The 17,122-nt window shown below is 37.2% G+C and overlaps 1 protein-coding gene and 1 long non-coding RNA gene across 2 annotated transcripts in view; one reads left to right on the top strand and one right to left on the bottom strand.

The window, feature by feature from the left end:
• LOC150104385 (forkhead box protein O-like) overlaps positions 1–14,225 on the top strand; it is a 135,066-nt gene extending 120,841 nt beyond the window's left edge. The window contains exon 2 of the mRNA XM_090396338.1: positions 11,132–14,225. Within this exon, the coding sequence (XP_090252464.1) occupies positions 11,132–12,484 (1,353 nt within the window). The 3' untranslated portion in view covers positions 12,485–14,225. The remainder of the gene's footprint in view (positions 1–11,131) is intronic.
• LOC150104384 (uncharacterized) overlaps positions 1–17,122 on the bottom strand; it is a 756,755-nt gene that overhangs the window by 608,887 nt on the left and 130,746 nt on the right. The window lies entirely within an intron of this gene.

The raw sequence follows: 17,122 nt of genomic DNA, 5'->3' as shown, positions 1-17,122 counted from the left end.
TGATGCATTGGGGGCCCCTCCCAATGCAACAAGCTTTCGGTGAGTCTCTTGATAACTTTAGATGGTACTTGGAATCTCGCTTGACGCTTTTACTGTAATCTTTAAGCTCTGTGGATCCTTCCATATTATGAGTCTCACAGCATGGGAATTAAAATTCAGTATATCTCTGGTTGTATTCACATTACTTAAGCCAATGCAAATAATTTATTTGCAACCTTATCAACATTGAAAATACGGAAGGTAAAAACCTTGTTCTCCATGGCGACAACAACAAGAACTGCTGTATTCAAAATCGGAACGTTATTTGGTTGACACTGGTAAATTAACTCTGCATGGCGTCCTTGTGCAGTTCGGATATTGTAAGACTTAGTAAAATGTCCAAGAACCCTGTTTTTAGCAAAACAAAAGTTTAAGAGAATTTTCTGCTGTATTTTTCAGAGGCGGAGTATTGTAAAATCTAAGCTAAAATTCACACCTGTTATGGTTTGATGGAAATGTTGATATTGGGAATAAGGAAGGAAACAGTTGAAGCGATGATGCCAATATGTATTCTCGGTCTCTCTATGTGCTAATTGATGTGTTCTTCTGGTCAGTTTGCCTACTTTTCCTGATGAAAAATAAGTTTCTGGATGAAAAATCCATCTACTTCTGTAGGAGACTTGTTAACTAATTTCAACTGAAAATTCTGTAAATATTGAGATAATGGATATAAAACGTACGTATAAAGGTGCCATCCCAGTGTACGTGCTTAACTTTTTTAGTTTGCTTTCAATATGATGTTAAAATTTCCAACACCTACCAAATGTGTTCATCGACTAATTAAAGATTTGACAAAATTAAGAGGCTAAAACTACAGAAATGTGAATCTCAATCTTGTCAGCAGCACGACCTTGGTTTTGCTTCGCACTTTTTTCCCCTTCCTCCTGTGATGACGATGGACTTTTCGAAAATACGTAAGATCTGTCACACTGGAATTGTATCAGAAATCCACGTATTAACATTTTAATCATTAGATGCATGTTCAAACAAAGCGGAGATCATCCGCGAACGATTTATGTCAGTGCTACTCACAGCAGATTTGCAAAAGCCTTTTAGAAACCCTCTTTTCTGTTACATCTGGTGCAAAAAAATCGTTACTCTAAACTGCACATCAATAATTTTCTGATCGAGGTTCCACGGTATTTAAATGAAATCAATTGAATCAGATAAAGACGAGTGCATCCCCACAATCTCCGTTATCTTCAGAAAAACACGTTTTTTTTCTACCTTTTTTTAATCGATTTAAAACGAAATTTAATATAATCAGTTGGATTCATACTTTAAGGCATTGTAGATTAAAAACTTATAGCTTTGTTGACTCAGTACAGCAGACTGATTCTATATACTAACGAGAACTATCGCAATATGTACGGTTATCATTGAAGTACACATACAATCCAGATACTGATCCCCCCCCCTCCTCGATAATCATTGATTTAGGATCAGTTTATTATGGTTAAAGTTTTACAAAATCCAAAAATTATGTTAGTAATAATACCGTCTCGTGCCCCAGATACTCGGCATTTTCTCTTTATTTGCCTTAACTGCAATGTTATCCTTAACTGAATGGGAGGTACTAAAGTTAATGCAAAGCTCCTGTGGTAGATTTAGATGGATTAGAATTCTCAGGGTCATTCGCTACTTATTTCCAGATCGTAGATTACGTGACTGAGCAGTCACCTTATAAAGTGTGACTGAGCTCTTCGCAATTTCCGTTCCATCAAGGAAATGGGAAAAGCACAGAAATGTAAAAACTCGACTCGGAACGGTAACAAATAAGCAAAACCCAAACGTTTCTTTTCCAGATCTAAAAATGTTTTGGCGGGTTTTTTTCTCCTTTTCATTCGTGTTACTGCATATATTACTAGTTGGTTGCCAAATCTCTAATTATTGTACTGATGATATGAATAAAATTTCTCCTGCCATTTGAAACACGCAACATTCAATATTTCTTTGATTTTCAATCATGATAAGATTTTTCTCGTCGTTATAATAAGTGAGCGGTAGAATTAAGTCCTTTTTCTGTCGCCTTTATAATCCTTTTTTACGGGTATCTACCCTACAGCTTGGAAATTAGCGATATTCGTCTTCTTCCTAAGAAGAAAGAGGAAACTATTACCATCCTCTTACTTCATTTTTTATTTCCTAATGTAGTGGGAGCAAAAACATAAACAATCGACTTCCACTCACCCAAGAAACCTCTCAACTAGTAAATGATCGTCTGTTGAGCAATGGAGATATTTTAGCTAATATCACTCACTTGGGGACAAATGGCATTAGAAAATCTTGAGAAGCTTTGAGTGATTATTTATTAACTTTAATGTACTAGACCGTTTGGCACTAAAATCTGTTACGTTAGTTTCCATTTTATAGCCTATCGTCTAAATATGCAACAGAATGGCTGTCAGATACCTTTGTCTTAACACAGTGAAACTAACTCCACGGCTATCTGATCCTTTATGTATACAGCACTGATATTTACCAGTTGACTATGTACATATATATATATATATATATATATATATATATATATATATCCATCCATTCTAGTTTTGCTGAAGACTTGAACTTTATTTTTAATGTGAGACCGACCCCTTAAAACCTAAGTACATTTGTACCATTAGTGAGATAACTGTTATAGTCCAGAAACCTTTAGATTTGTTAGGTAAGGTAAACCAGAAATCTATAATCCTACATCCTATAATCCTACAAAAAAAGACAGTAGTAGAAAAAATGAACGATGACAAGAATTCTCTGAATCTGGAATTTAGAGTATTGAATAGACGTATTTTAAAAGATCTAGAGCAGGGATTCTTGACCTAAGTTCAAAATTCAGGTCCTGCGAGCGTTCTTTTTATATTTCTTCCTTTCTCTGACTCATTTCTCACGGCAACAACAACAACAAAAAATTCTTGTAGTCTCTGATAACATCCACATCTCCAAACAAGAAGAAATCTCTCTCTTCGCAGGATAACTTGGTCATTCAGTCATTCTTGATAGAAACTTATTACAAACATCGCATCCAAGAAATTAAATTTTTTTTTTTTTGTCAAGGCATGAAAAGCTAGTAATTCTGTATAAATAATGTTTATCAGAATTTAATTCGCTAATTCTCTCATTACCCTCCAGATCAGGGGTTCTCAACCTTTTCCAGTGGCGTACCACTATATTTAATTCAAGACATCAGATGTACCAGTAAGCAAATCTGTTTTCATACCACCCGGCATTGGCTCACGTACCACCAGTGGTACGCGTACCATAGGTTGAGAATCCCTGCTCTAGATCTTTTAAAATACGTATAGCATGTATTCAATACTCTAAATTCCAGATTCAGAGAATTCTTGTCATCGTTCATTTCTTCTACTACTGTCTTTTGAATAACCTATTAGTTAACCATTGATTTGGCCATTCAGAGTTCTGCACCTTATTATTAAAATACATATTTATCATCATCATCAGTTTCAGTTTATTATTATCATTCCCATCACTTATACAAGATATTTATATTATACAATTCAATGTACAGTATTACCCAATACAAATCAAGTTGTAAATTTAATGTACACTTTAGCATTTATACTTTCCGTGGAGTTTGAAATTTTTATTATTAGCACATCTTTTTTTTTTTTTAATGAAGTCATTCACTGGGGAATTATGCATGGAACGGAAGTACACTCCATTAGCGTTATATCGTCCGATATATGCGAAGGTATTATAATAGGGGACTACTATACTTTTGTGGCCTTTGTTAAATGAGAGCCCACGGCTGATTGTCATGCTAAAGGAAGTCGCCTTAACAATAGTAGCTAACTTGCAATCATTGCCAGTATTACCCAGTGAGTCAGTGATCAAATTAATTGTTCAACCTAGCATGCTACAGGTTAAGAAGGAGACTGTAGTTAACAGAAAATTTCCCGAGAATGCCAATCTCCTGCTGAAGATCTTTTGATCTTTTCCACGTGTGATATTTCAAAGCCGGCTGCGGACCGCTTGGAAACCAGCATGACGTTGTAAGACATGATTACACTTAGCTGATGGATAAAGTCGCTAGCAGTTCTTAGAACGGAACCTTGTGTGCGATACAACCAAGTGCCGATTTCGCAACTTGTACAGGTAACGTGGGTTACATGCGGACACGCGAGCTTCGATCTTTTCACTAAGGATTATTGAAGCAATAAAAGGCACTTTCCAGAAAAGCTCCATAGAAGAAAGTGTCACGCAATTCCACCATTACGTGGCGCTGGTGTATGGAACTAAATCAGCTGAACTATCGATGGGAGAGAATAGCTTCTAATCCCCCCCCCCTCCAGTCTCCTCGCTCCCCATGTAAGAGGAGCTTTACTGTCAAGCAACTGTATCTATTCTTTCTCTCGATTAGTTCGACCTGCGTGCGGACATTGTATTGTTTTTCAGGTGACAAATGAACCAAGCACTCGATAGATGCCAATAATTAAAAGCAACGTGGTTTATTGTTTGGTGGTGGGCTACCCATGTGGATCCATTCGAAACCTTTAATTGCTTCTTTTTGTGAAAATGAATTAAATAGAAATAGTGAGCAAAAAATAAGCTTTTCATCCTAAGATAACTACATATCATTCACTGTCACATACTTGTGCTTCATTTACGATACAACAATGTATTAGCCGAGTTACTTCAAGTTCGTTTTTTTGTTTTGTTTCTTTCTTGCTTCATCAATCACTCAGAAAAGAAGTTTTCCAGCTCTCACGGTTGATGCATTGGTCACGTGAAAAAGATTCTCAAATTATGATCGAGCTAAAACTGGACGGCATACAAATAGTTGCAACGACTCAGAAAATAACTTCCCAGTGATCAACAAGAATGCTGCAACATATCACAAAGAAAGGCCAAAACTTCTAATATGCATGCCTGAAATTGATAAACAAAAAGAAAGACGAAGAAAAAAATAAATAAAACATGAAAGACGCAAAGCCGTGCCATGAATTGTAAGTCGATCCATGCACGGCACCCTTGGGCCGGTTGCAAGTGCATTGACACTACAGGCGCCAGATTTTCGTGACCGTCTATCGTGCGGCACTGTACGAAGAAATAATGTAACCACTTCCTTCCTTATACAGGAAGTCAGTGCAAAGAAACGAGTAAAAAAGTATGGAAGTAACGAAAGTATGGGATCAGTTTTCCTACCAAAATGGAGCTGCTTGAAATGGGTTACTGAATGACGTCACTTCCAGTTAACGTCATTGTTTCAATGTGACTTCCGAAATCCCTTCAAACTGTGTATTTACAGATGAAATTGACTTCTCCACGGTCATGAGAAGCGACAAACGGGAACAATAACATTCACTTACGTTGTACTCATAACAGATGTTAAAAATTACATTGTCTGAATATAAAACTATATTCAGATTTTACGTAACAGTTTTCAGCCATTGTCATTAAACTGCCATTGAAAGACTTCGAAACTATTTTGCCCTTCCCCTAAATGGAAAGTTTTGAAATATTGATCGAAAGTAAATGTCTAGACACAGATTAACTTGATGTTGACATCCGCAACTAATATCGCAACGTGTTTTACTTGCCATCACCAATCTGCTCTGTAGGTTCTTTTGGTCTGCGACTGTCTGCTCCAAGAGACCATCCCATCATGTGTGCAATATATAAGGAACAGATGGCAGTGAAATACTGTGGCTAAGTGCCACCAATTATAACCTATCCTTGATAGACGGTCTTTAATATTCCATTTTAGCATGTCTGACAGCGGATTTTATCACCTGCTCATTACTTGGCAGGTTTTCGCTATTAGAAAGCTTATAATACTCAGGTATTTTCCCCTTCCAAATTACAGCATGGCTAGCTAAAAGTCTAGACCAATAAACTTGGTTTCTTTCGTAACTCGGGTATTATCGTTATTCTCTAGTCTGGCGACTGTCGAGAGCGACTGTGCTGCTTTGCTCTCCCACCCCTAGCGCTGCGAAAGGAGCAAAACTGTACATTGTTTCATAGAATTTTCTTGTTTTGTTACATAATTGTCCAGCAGCAAAGTGTTCTGAAAGTCTCTTTCTGCTGCGAATTCTCGTCTGCCGCTATAACAAGCCCTTCCACTGCTTCGCGCTATCGGTTCTAATTTCCAGAGATGATTCCTTTTGCTTGTCTGTTCCCTTAGTGCTGCCAATGAACATGTTGAGGTGTTATGACGTAAATCCAGTAGAAATAATGGGAGCGCTGAAGGTATTTCACAGACAGTCTTTTAAAATACTTTCTTCTTCTTCTTTTTCCACCTTCAACTTAGTAAACAACGTATCACTTGGGCTGTAAAAGATTTCAAAAACTCGCTGCAGACAAAAAACAAATAAAATAATAATAATAAATGGATATTCTCGGCAGGGAAAGTTGCAAGAAAACAATGTCATGACTGATTTCAAACAGAACTAAATTCTGTTCAGGATAAAATGCAGCCCCAGATAATGGAAACTTTTGCTGCCGTGTTACAAGATTATCTTCACGGTATCCATATATCCGAGAGTGTGTCCTATCAAATCAATCTGAAATCTAGCCATATCGATAGGCATAAAAATCCATAACATTAGATTTGCCTGAATCAATAGTGATAAAGGTATAATAACAAAAATCCGAAATATATATTTTTTTAAAATCTACAGCCGTGTTTTTCAAACTGTTTCTTTCTTACTGGATTTCCCAGTAAGGAAAATAGGAATATTTTTCTTAGAGGGACAGTAATATCCAGATAATTTCAATCACATTAACTGACATTTGCTGATATATATATATACTAGGGGATCTCTGCTCCTCTGGAGCCTACGGCGCCCAATCCCCCCGGAGTTCGGGCTGGTAAGCCGGTTCTCCTGACTCGAGACATGAGTCAACAATGTGACAACAATGTGTTTGTTTCATGAAGACAAAAACATTGTTGGACGTTTCAAAACAATGAAGAGACAAAAAACGTGACATAAAAACGTTTCAAATCTTTTTACATATATATATATAAAATTTAAAATAAACATATTGAAGTTTAAATTTTCTGGAGTATACAAACTGAATTCGAAACCTTCATTCACAAACTATTATTTTATAAATCTTGTGCCATTAGTTTGCGAGATGCAAACATACCGCTTTGCATTTGGATGCAGGCTTTATACAAAACGAATACACGTTGTTATGCAAGTTTAACCACTTACGCCCAAATGGATGACAATTTCTTAGCGGGTCTGAACGTTAAAAATGACAATATTGCACTTGCTATTTTTAGTTCAATTTTGCAAAATATGAGAAGGTGCTAAAAAACATCTCAAAATATTTTAAAATGTCAATATGTTTAAATGACATCAAATGTGAGTAGTCTTAAATTATTTAAAATACGTGATGTAAAAATATTCAAAACTGTTGTATATTAAAAGAATCTTCGTTTCAAGATTTATTAATTTAACAACACATTAAAATATTGCGATATACAAATTGTAAAAATTATTAAAAAATAAAATGCACCGCTAGATGGAGTTTGTAAACGGTTGTCGTATACCAGCATCAGAAAAACAATATACGAAAAAAAAAAAAAAAATGCCTTCACTCTCTTTTTAAAAGTTACGTTTAAAATAGTTCATGATGTCACAAAACTGAACTCGCTTCATCCTTGAAAGGGGTGCACACATGTGAGAAGCCTGCACAAGACTAGGATGCTTCGGTAAATGCCGTAGCGCAAAATTAATGACACCGCTGTGTAACATTTATTACCTAAGTTGCCAAGGGATTTGTCTTGGTCGTTTTCCTAGTAGTTCCTCGTAACATCCACCCTATTTGTTAATCCTTTAGTCTTGTCAGGTGCAACTCTCCTTAATACGTCTTTTGTCAGGTCAGATCTGTCGATTTAGGGTCGTTAACACCTCGTGCAGGTAACTGTCGCTGAACTCGCGGTAGCATGCGCAAATAGTGCAGTATTTGTTCCAAAGATAATCATTTCAACACTTTCGGAATGCGAGGAGCGCGGAGTGTTTATATAGAACTCCTCTTCTCCTTCTCATCCATTATAGTGACTCGCAGACAGAGTGAAAAAGAAAATGCTTTTTGAGATTATGAGACAAAAATCCTAAACACGAAGAAATTTTTATTTATTTTCAATGGGGGGACTAGAAAGGTATTCTGTAATAACCTTGAATTAAAGGTACTCGCACCTTGTAATGCAAGGGGAGATTTCGCAACGTTTGAGGCGGAGTGGAAAGAAAGGTTTCCGTTCAGCTTGCTATTAAAGATAAGTTATACAGCGTTCTATCGGCGACCAGCATTCTACCTTTTGTATATTATTGCAGAAACAAAATACAGATAACAAAGGCTTGTTACATTCTTCCTTAGTGCCACCGTATGCGAAGGACGTATCATACACGTGGGCATGATTAATCGATGCTTTAAAAGAAGGGTGTTCTCAGAAGTGATTTCTCGGTGTCGAATTTTACAGAAGAAAGAAACCGAACATGGCCTCAACTTATGACCTTGGTTGTATAATCGTTAGAAAATTCGAAGTACTGTACGTTATATAACGCTTTGTATTGGTCGTGGGCTGGCGGTTTAATGCTAGTACGAATTGGCGACTGTGATATTATTATTTTAATTCGAGTTCAAATCTTGTTACAGGAAATTTGAAATACTCAAGTGAAACGCTATTTTTTTTAATAGCGTAGATTAAGGACTAGATTCACAAGAAAAAAAAAACACGTTTAATGACATTGTTTAAACGATTGCAAATTATGATCATTCTTTCCTAAGCAAAGAATATGATTTTTAAAGTTTTTTGGGGAAAAACTTGCTAACATCAGGATGGTGTAGTATGTTGGTAAGTAAGGATAAGACTCGTAGAGGATAGTCAGTTCATGAAGAAACGCCAGCAGAAATAAGAAAAGCTTAGGAATGTTATTCAAGAACGAAAACCCTTCTTGAATAACATTCCCTTCTTCGCTGAGGACCTCTGGAGTGCGCTCAGAAGTTATATCAGTTAGTTGGCCTCATTTTTGCAAAGAAAGCATCAGACTGAGTATTGGAGGGATTGGAGTTGCCGATTGTGTTTCTCCGCCATTAGAGGATGACGTGGAGCTCGGCATTTAATGATCTGTTACCGATATTCTTGAGCTCTTATTTGTAGGTTGAAGTGAGGGACAGTGCAGAATGTTGCTATCAGCAAAGAGCAAGAGGGTGGTAAAATGTGAGAGAGAACAAGGATGAAAAATAGAGTCCAGTTGTAATTTATCACAGACGTGTATAGAAGATAATAAAAAAAGACACTCTACACTCAGCAAGTAATACAGGAAATAGCCTAATTGCAAAATACAGGAAGAAGATAATAAATTGTCAACTAGCAAAGAAGACAACTTTGACTTCTTGATGTACCAGGCCTTGAAGGTGTCGATAGCGACTACCAAGGTTTTCCTGAATCATTTGCATAGGATGTTCCCAAAAGTGAGTTATATAACGCAGGTGTCTTCTGTGGAATCTAAACTGGATGTCAGAAAAAAATAGATGCGTAATCAGCAATATAAATTGTTACACCTTAGAACCACCTAAATATGTGCACATTTTAGAGCTGCAAGGTTAGCATAAAAATGGAAGTAATCGCTCTAGAATAAGTTTAGGTTTGTTTTTGAGAACAGCAGTAATATCGGAGTCAGAAGAAACCTCTTACTATAGAGACGCTTCAGAGTTTTCTAATTTCTCTCTCTCCAGAATATTAAGAGAACGACCGAGAGTTAAATATTTCGCATAGCAAGAAGTCGTTTTCTTTGGTCATAATGCAGAGTAATTGACGAAAATTATATTCTAAAGTTAGTCTGGATGGATCCGGAGTATAAGCAGTAATGGGCAGAAGGCATTCATTTTGCATTGTTGTTCTTTTCAATTATGAATTATTTTAATGGAGACAAAATGTAGGTTTGTGGAATATTTTATTGTTCCTGACCGTACCCAGATTGTAGGGATGACCCCGCTCACCTGCTATAAGGGGAAAAATTCCTCCTGTATTTATATTGTAAATCCTAACAAGCTTGTATTGCTATCAATTTCCTCCTATCCTTGTATTTCTCAAATTATGAAGACAAGTTTCTTCACGTGCAAAATTCCACAAACCAAATATGATTTTCATTAAGTAGTGGGATCTTTTTTTTCGACATTACATTTGTCAGATACGTCTTAATCATCTTCTTAATCATCTTGGCAACGTGGTCTCTAAATTTTAACTCACCTTCGATCATTACTCTTAGGTCTCTATCGTCATCGACCACTTGCAGAAAATTCCCATTCATGTAATACTCAGGCTGCAATGTTTTTAGTTCAAAATCCATTACCTTGCAATTAGTAATATTAAAGTGACGCTCATAGAATCAGTCCAGAGAGCTCAGTCTGTTCAAGTAATCCTGCAACGAGTCCCCATCAGAAATGTCCTTTATCACTCGATCCAACTTTGCATCCGCATATAACCGTTTCCGTACAGACTATCCGCAATAATACATGAGTTAAATGGAAGTCGTTAAAGGTCAGAAAACTGCTGTGACCTCACCTCATTATCTCCTCCATAAATCACTCTCGTAAAGATAGTACTTTCCAACCGATGTCATAAGCCTATTTCGCATACTCATCCATTTGGGGTTTGTATAATAACTTCCAGGTTAGATTTTTTTTTCTAACAGGATTTTAAATGTATCAAAATCTAAATAAAATAAATTAGTCGCAAGCCAGCATGTAAATTATTTGATTTATTCAATGGCTTACGACTTCCAATTCTTGGATATAGGGTAGTTTTTAATGACTATCCCACCTACTAAAGTCTTGATCTTGTAGCACAACATTAATGTAGTGGTTGGGCTAACGGTTAAATCAGTCAACAAATCTGTTCTGTAGATCTGCATGACTTTTCAGTAAACCGGGTGGTGAAAGCATTACCTGAAAATGATTTGCTACCAAAAATGAATCATTGTATACAAGTAGTAATTTACGATAAAATATTCTTAACTACTTTAAATAAACTTATTTTAATGATGAATATCATGACTAATGTGCATTCAGAGATCCCTTTGCATAGCCGACTGAAAAGTTTTCGTTTTGTTTTTCTTTACAGAATTCTATTCGCCATAATCTTTCTCTCCACAATCGCTTTATGAGGATGCAGAACGAAGGCACCGGCAAGAGTTCGTGGTGGATGATCAATCCCGACGCTAAGCCAGGAAAGGCTGCTCGGCGCAGAGCGACAAGCATGGAAACACAGAAGTACGAAAAGAAACGCGGAAGAGTAAAGAAAAAAGTGGAACTTCTAAGAAATGGATTGGATGCTACACCCAGTCCAAGCTCATCAATTTCGGAGGGACTCGACATGTTTCCTGAGTCACCAGTGCATCCCGGTTTCCAGATGAGTCCAGACTTCCGTCCTCGTGCGTCGTCCAACGCTAGTTCTTGCGGTCGCCTTTCCCCGATACCAGCGGTGGAAGCTGACATGCACGATAGTCAGGTTCCCCCTCTGTCTCCCATTCCCTGGAATGTTGAGCTTGCCAGCTCGCAAAACATACTTTACAGTGGACAGTCTGCAGTTGACAATTACGGAACCGATCAGTTAGTAGACTCCCTGGCCGACTCCATGAAGCTCGGAGGTGGAGACAGCGCCTATCTAGGTGAGTGTGGCTTAAAGTCCAGTCCTAATGGCCATCTTTCTAACAGCTCCCTGAACGGAAATGGATACACTATACCTTCTTACAACACCGCCTACAATAGCAGAGGAAACAACGACTATAGGTCTTATCAGCCTGCTGTAACAGACGATGTGACATTAACCACACTAACTTCTCCCTATCAACAGCAGCAGCAGAGAAGTCCCCAGCAGGTTACCGATCCCGGACTGAACGATGTAAATTCTTATACCCTCACCAATCTTCAAACTCTTTCTCCATCCCAGAACAACCACACCATCTCTCCATCTCACTCCTTAGATTCGCTCCCACAACCCAGTGCCTACAGTTCTCCCAGACCAGTTTCCCATCAGTCGCAACGTTCTTCCCTTCAAGGGAATTACGTACTCCCTCTAGACCAGGAAACCATCATAAGGCTAGGTCTACTTCGTAAAGAAAATAGATGTGATGGATGTCCTCCAGCTGTACAATCCAACCTTCATCCACCACCAAGTAATTCCTCTATTCAGGCAGCTTCCTCCACATCTCTTAGCAACACAGCCAATCAAGTCATGAGTCATCTGCTGTCCCTCAACAACCCTCTCCCGAATGACCTGGAAATCAATTTCGACTCGCTCCAGGGCGGCCTTGAATGTGATGTGGATCAGGTTATAAGCCATGAGCTCAGTGTTGACGGAAATCTGGACTTTAACTTTGACCCCATGAATGCTATGAACGCTTCTTCAGCACAAGTGCCCAATATGCCTCATCCAGCAAAGATATCTGCAGCTGGCCGACCCTGGGTTCACTGAAAAGCTGCAGAACCTTGAGATATTACAAGAGAGTTGGGGAAAAAGGGGTGAAGGACAGAATATCTGCAGTCCAGCACTGCCTCCAGTCTAGCCTGTCCACTTCTCTGTTGTCATTTTAACTATTCTGCTACGTCAACGTGCCGCCTTGTCGCTCGTTTGGTGTTGCGTTTTTGGCTCAAGTCAAAGTGATATTAAGTGGCATGTTTCTGGAACATTTGTTGGTGATTCCTATTCCCCAGCCCATAAAAATGTTTGTGTGTGTCTGTGTGTGGTTTTTATGAAATCACTAATTTTATCTAAATAGCATTCATCGATTTGGAGAGAGAGAGAAAGAGCTATTTTCACAATCACTCACAATTCTACTCTTAGTCATTTAAGAGCATTTTAATGAAATATTTTTGTTGCGCTGAAGTTGATAAATATAATCTGATATTGTGGAGTAATATGGCCTTTAAACCAAAGCCAGGGATATGTCCATTAAGCCTGTGTGTGTGTGTGTGTATATATATATATATATATATATAAATATAAATATATATAGCTAGATAGACAGATATATAGATAATTATATTAGATAGAAAGATAAATATAAACAGAGAGAAAGAGCGGTTGGTGTTATTTTCAAACAGGTGCCCTTGCATGTAAACTATTAAAGTAACATATACACAAGCTCAGGAAGTTTTGAGTTGTTACGCATCCAGAAGTGTTTCAGACTTTTTGCCTTAGAGAAGAATGGTTTTTATGAAACGGATTTTAACACAGAGCCATCGTCCTAATTCTCTTTGATGTGTATTTTAACTGAAATGTGCTGTTTGCGTCATACTGTTGCATGAACAGAAAATGTAAAAACCCATCAGTTGCTGCAAATGAACTCCGTCGACTGCTGCATGGCGGAAAGCATTACAGATACACATTATAGGAGTTGCATGATATAGAAACTGTTGTTTTTGACATTAGATATTGTATTTTATCACGTATATTTCTTGCATGCAACAACAAAAAAAAAACGATAGTTTTATCTCTATTGGGTCATAGCATGCTATGTATTCCCAAGTTTGTCTGTGAGCAGTGTCAAGAGAATTGAAAAGTTCCTTTGCGAAGAAAAAAAAAGCTCAAGGGGTGATAAAATAGATGATTATTTAGCCAGAAGTGATCTCTATGAATATTTTAATATCAAATTACCACATGTGATGTAGATAGAATAAAGCTTGGGTTAGTCAAGCTTTCAGAAATAAACTATGTTATTATCTTTAGAGAGGGAGAAAAAATCCACCTTCGTAGCAATTCCGATAGCACACCATTTAATTTTAAACGACTGATGTCCCTTAAGGATAACACCATTTCAATCAAAACTGAGATACAAATATTAGCCAAAGACGTTTTAAAATAAAGGCAGAGTATCTATTGCCATATTGTATTATGCGATTTAATATAATGGTAGGCAAAATTAGAATCAACAACTTGATATATTAATGGCAGAATGTAGGTTTGTTTTCCCTCTCTAAAAGATGATTGACTTTCCACGTTAATATGCCTCTAAACAGTGTTATTGTTATTGTTCTGCTTTTAAAAGTTCTATCTGACTAGCCAGGGATAAGCGGATATCCTGTGGTCCGTCTAAGTGCCAGCCATGTGACTATATAAGTACCTGTTCAAACTAAGTTGTTATTTCGGCCAAACATTAAAGCACAAAGTGTCATTTTGACGTAAGTGGAAGTGATTAAAGTATTGTCCGTTAACAGCCGAGAGTCGACTCCATTATTTCTTGAACCCATACACAGTTCTCAGATATCCAAATTATACTTTTTATTGAATTCATTTTATTTCTATATTTAAGAGCGGTGAATGTATTCACCGAATAGGATTTACAGAAGAAACAAGCTGTTAATGAACGAAACGATCGAAATCTGAATTATACAGTTGAAGCATTAGTTTTCACAAAATTGAATTCCCAAAAGGATCCTGTAATTTGTGGACACTCATGCTATCGAAACTACAAAATTTTCACACAGAAGAAAAGAATCCAATCCTCCCCCCCCCCTTAACTGTGCACATCATTACAGCTCAGTGCGCGTTTTCGATGTGAAACAATCAAAACCTCCGATGTCTGAAAGATAATTGGTGTTAGAATTCCTTTTAAAATGAAACACTTCAGGCGAACCTTTTTCCATCCATAAAGATGTGCGATCCTTAAACTTCACTGTCTAACCCACTTCGCAATTTGTTCAATACTTTCAAGTGTTAACGATTTCCTAACTGTAAAACTAAACATATAATTCTTAATTTCATATCAAATAAGAGAAAGCATTTGTTAAGGAGATCAGTGCTGAATTTAGTTATTTGTCACAAAAAATAATAACTGTATTTATTTATGACTAATAAAATATAACACTGTCATTAATGAGCAAAGAAACACGCCTCGAAGAAAACGGAAATATTGCTTAGGCGGAAGATTATTTTTTCATGCTTCTTCAATGTCTAACATTAAAGTAAACTCGCTTACCATCTCACTAAATCATGCTTCCTGATTTAGAATTTTAAATCACAAAATTACCTATCAGAGTTAAAAGCATTAGTTCAGCTCTAATGTTTGAAACTCTGATCAGGAATTCCTTTGGAGACATAAAAATCAGCGCATATCATTGTTTGTTGTAATATTACTGTAAATAAGAAATGTTCAAACTGAAGCAGTGGAAAGACTAACCAAGATTTTGACTGAAAAGCTCGCACTGAACAGCATTCCAAAATAAACATTAAAATTCAACTTGTTGTTTCTAAATTAGCTGTATGAATAAAACTTATCTAGAAAATAAGAACAAAGTTTCATATTTCTCTATATGACCTAAAAACTTATGTGTATGTATATATACGAATTGCCCCAGGCCTGAAGATACTTCACGCGCAAACTTTGTTTGCTTACAATTGGATAAAGGATTAAACTAAATTTATTATGTATACATAGTTTTTTAAAATGTTAACCTCATCACACCTGTAGCGCCTCTTAGTCTTGGGTGACACAAGAATCCTGCTGACTATTTAAACTTGCAATTTAGAAGAGTGGTGGGTCTCAACATCAGGAAGTGAAATTCATTACCACCTAGAGGCATTCAGAAATATCCCTGCCTACGATGGAAGCTAAAAATTCATTTCGACAATATAGAAGGTTATCACTCGAACAACCAAGGCCAGCAGGCCTGATTGCCGAGATGAATCGGTACCGTACGTTGAAACACTTGAAAAACGATAACAGTTAAATATATATATAGCGGGACACAAATGTGGTCACTGTATTCACTCCCCTGTACTGCATAACATGAATCTAGTTATGAACTTGCTTGTAGACAAGTTATTGCAAATATCAGGTCAAAATGACCACTAGTTTGTAATGCATATTTCATTTCTGAACTGTTAGTTACTATACAATATTAAGCCTTACAATATTCATCCTCCCCTCTTCGGAAATTGAGAACAACAAAGGTCGCATAGCGTCGTCCAGTGATTACCATAACTGGTGGACTGCAGTTGTCGCTATAAATATCCATCGGTGCACCATAAAGTCCATTACACGCTGTTACTCTCAAAAAAGTTTAATCAGTAATCGAAACCCTGCTACGAAAAAAATTCGTTGAAGTCCAGCATTAATGACGCTGTTCAAAAATAATTGAATAATTCTAAATAATTGAACTTTTCTGTTATAAAATAGACATTCCATATAGAAATAAGGATCGGTTTCTGCCTGAATCACAAAGTTCAAAAAAGATTTCATCCACGAGATATTGTCAAACAAGATATCATGATGTCATTCAGCTCATTTACAGTGGGAGAGGCCAAGATCAAAATGTTGTCTTGCTGTACTAGATATTCAAAGATATCTAGTACAGCAAGTACTGAAGGATTTTCTGTATTTGGTTCAAATATCGAGTTGACGAGCGTGCAATGAAGGAGCGCAATACATATGGGTGTTGACCAATATGTATAAGCTACGTCATTCACAGTTTGTCGAACTCCACTAAGTCCCAAGATTCATCCTCCTCCTCATAGATTCATCCCCCCTTCTCATAGCATGACCTTAGCTGTCCTTTCGCCATTAAACCAGAAATCATCATCATCCTCTCCTCATAGATTCACCCCGCCCCTGTCCTTTCGCCATTAAACTACAAATCATCATCATCCCCCTCAATACGGTCAAAGGACAGTAGCGGCTTCAGTACTTCAATTTTCGATTTAATTATGCGAATCATACCAGCGATACTGCGATCTCCAGCGGAACTACACTAGAATCGCATACCCTGTTCTATATGCAATGGCTAATAATAATTAATCTGTTATGCAGAAATAATCAATTATCTGCACTTAGAAACAACTTCTGATGAACACGTCGTCGTGTCCCCCGATGCTAAAATGTGTATATTCAACAAATTTCACCAGACTACACTTTATGGTTGACGCACTATTATATCCTCTCCTTCTCATCCGTCTGGGACGGGTTGAGTCCGCTACTGCTGCATTAATACGCCAGTAATAACACTGGCGTATTAATGCAGCCGGATCGCCACTCCTCTGCTGCATCCCCAAAAGGAATATTCATGATGTATCCGTGTGTGTTCACGGGGGAAGTTTGCCTGCTTGGGGGATGAA

This window comes from Typopeltis vanoorti, chromosome 8 (assembly GCF_054136105.1).
Source record: "Typopeltis vanoorti isolate ZY-2024b chromosome 8, IOZ_Tvanoo_1.0, whole genome shotgun sequence".
NCBI lineage: Eukaryota > Metazoa > Arthropoda > Arachnida > Uropygi > Thelyphonidae > Typopeltis > Typopeltis vanoorti.
Note: the sequence above shows the minus strand (reverse complement) of the source record. Positions and strands in the feature narration are given on the sequence as shown.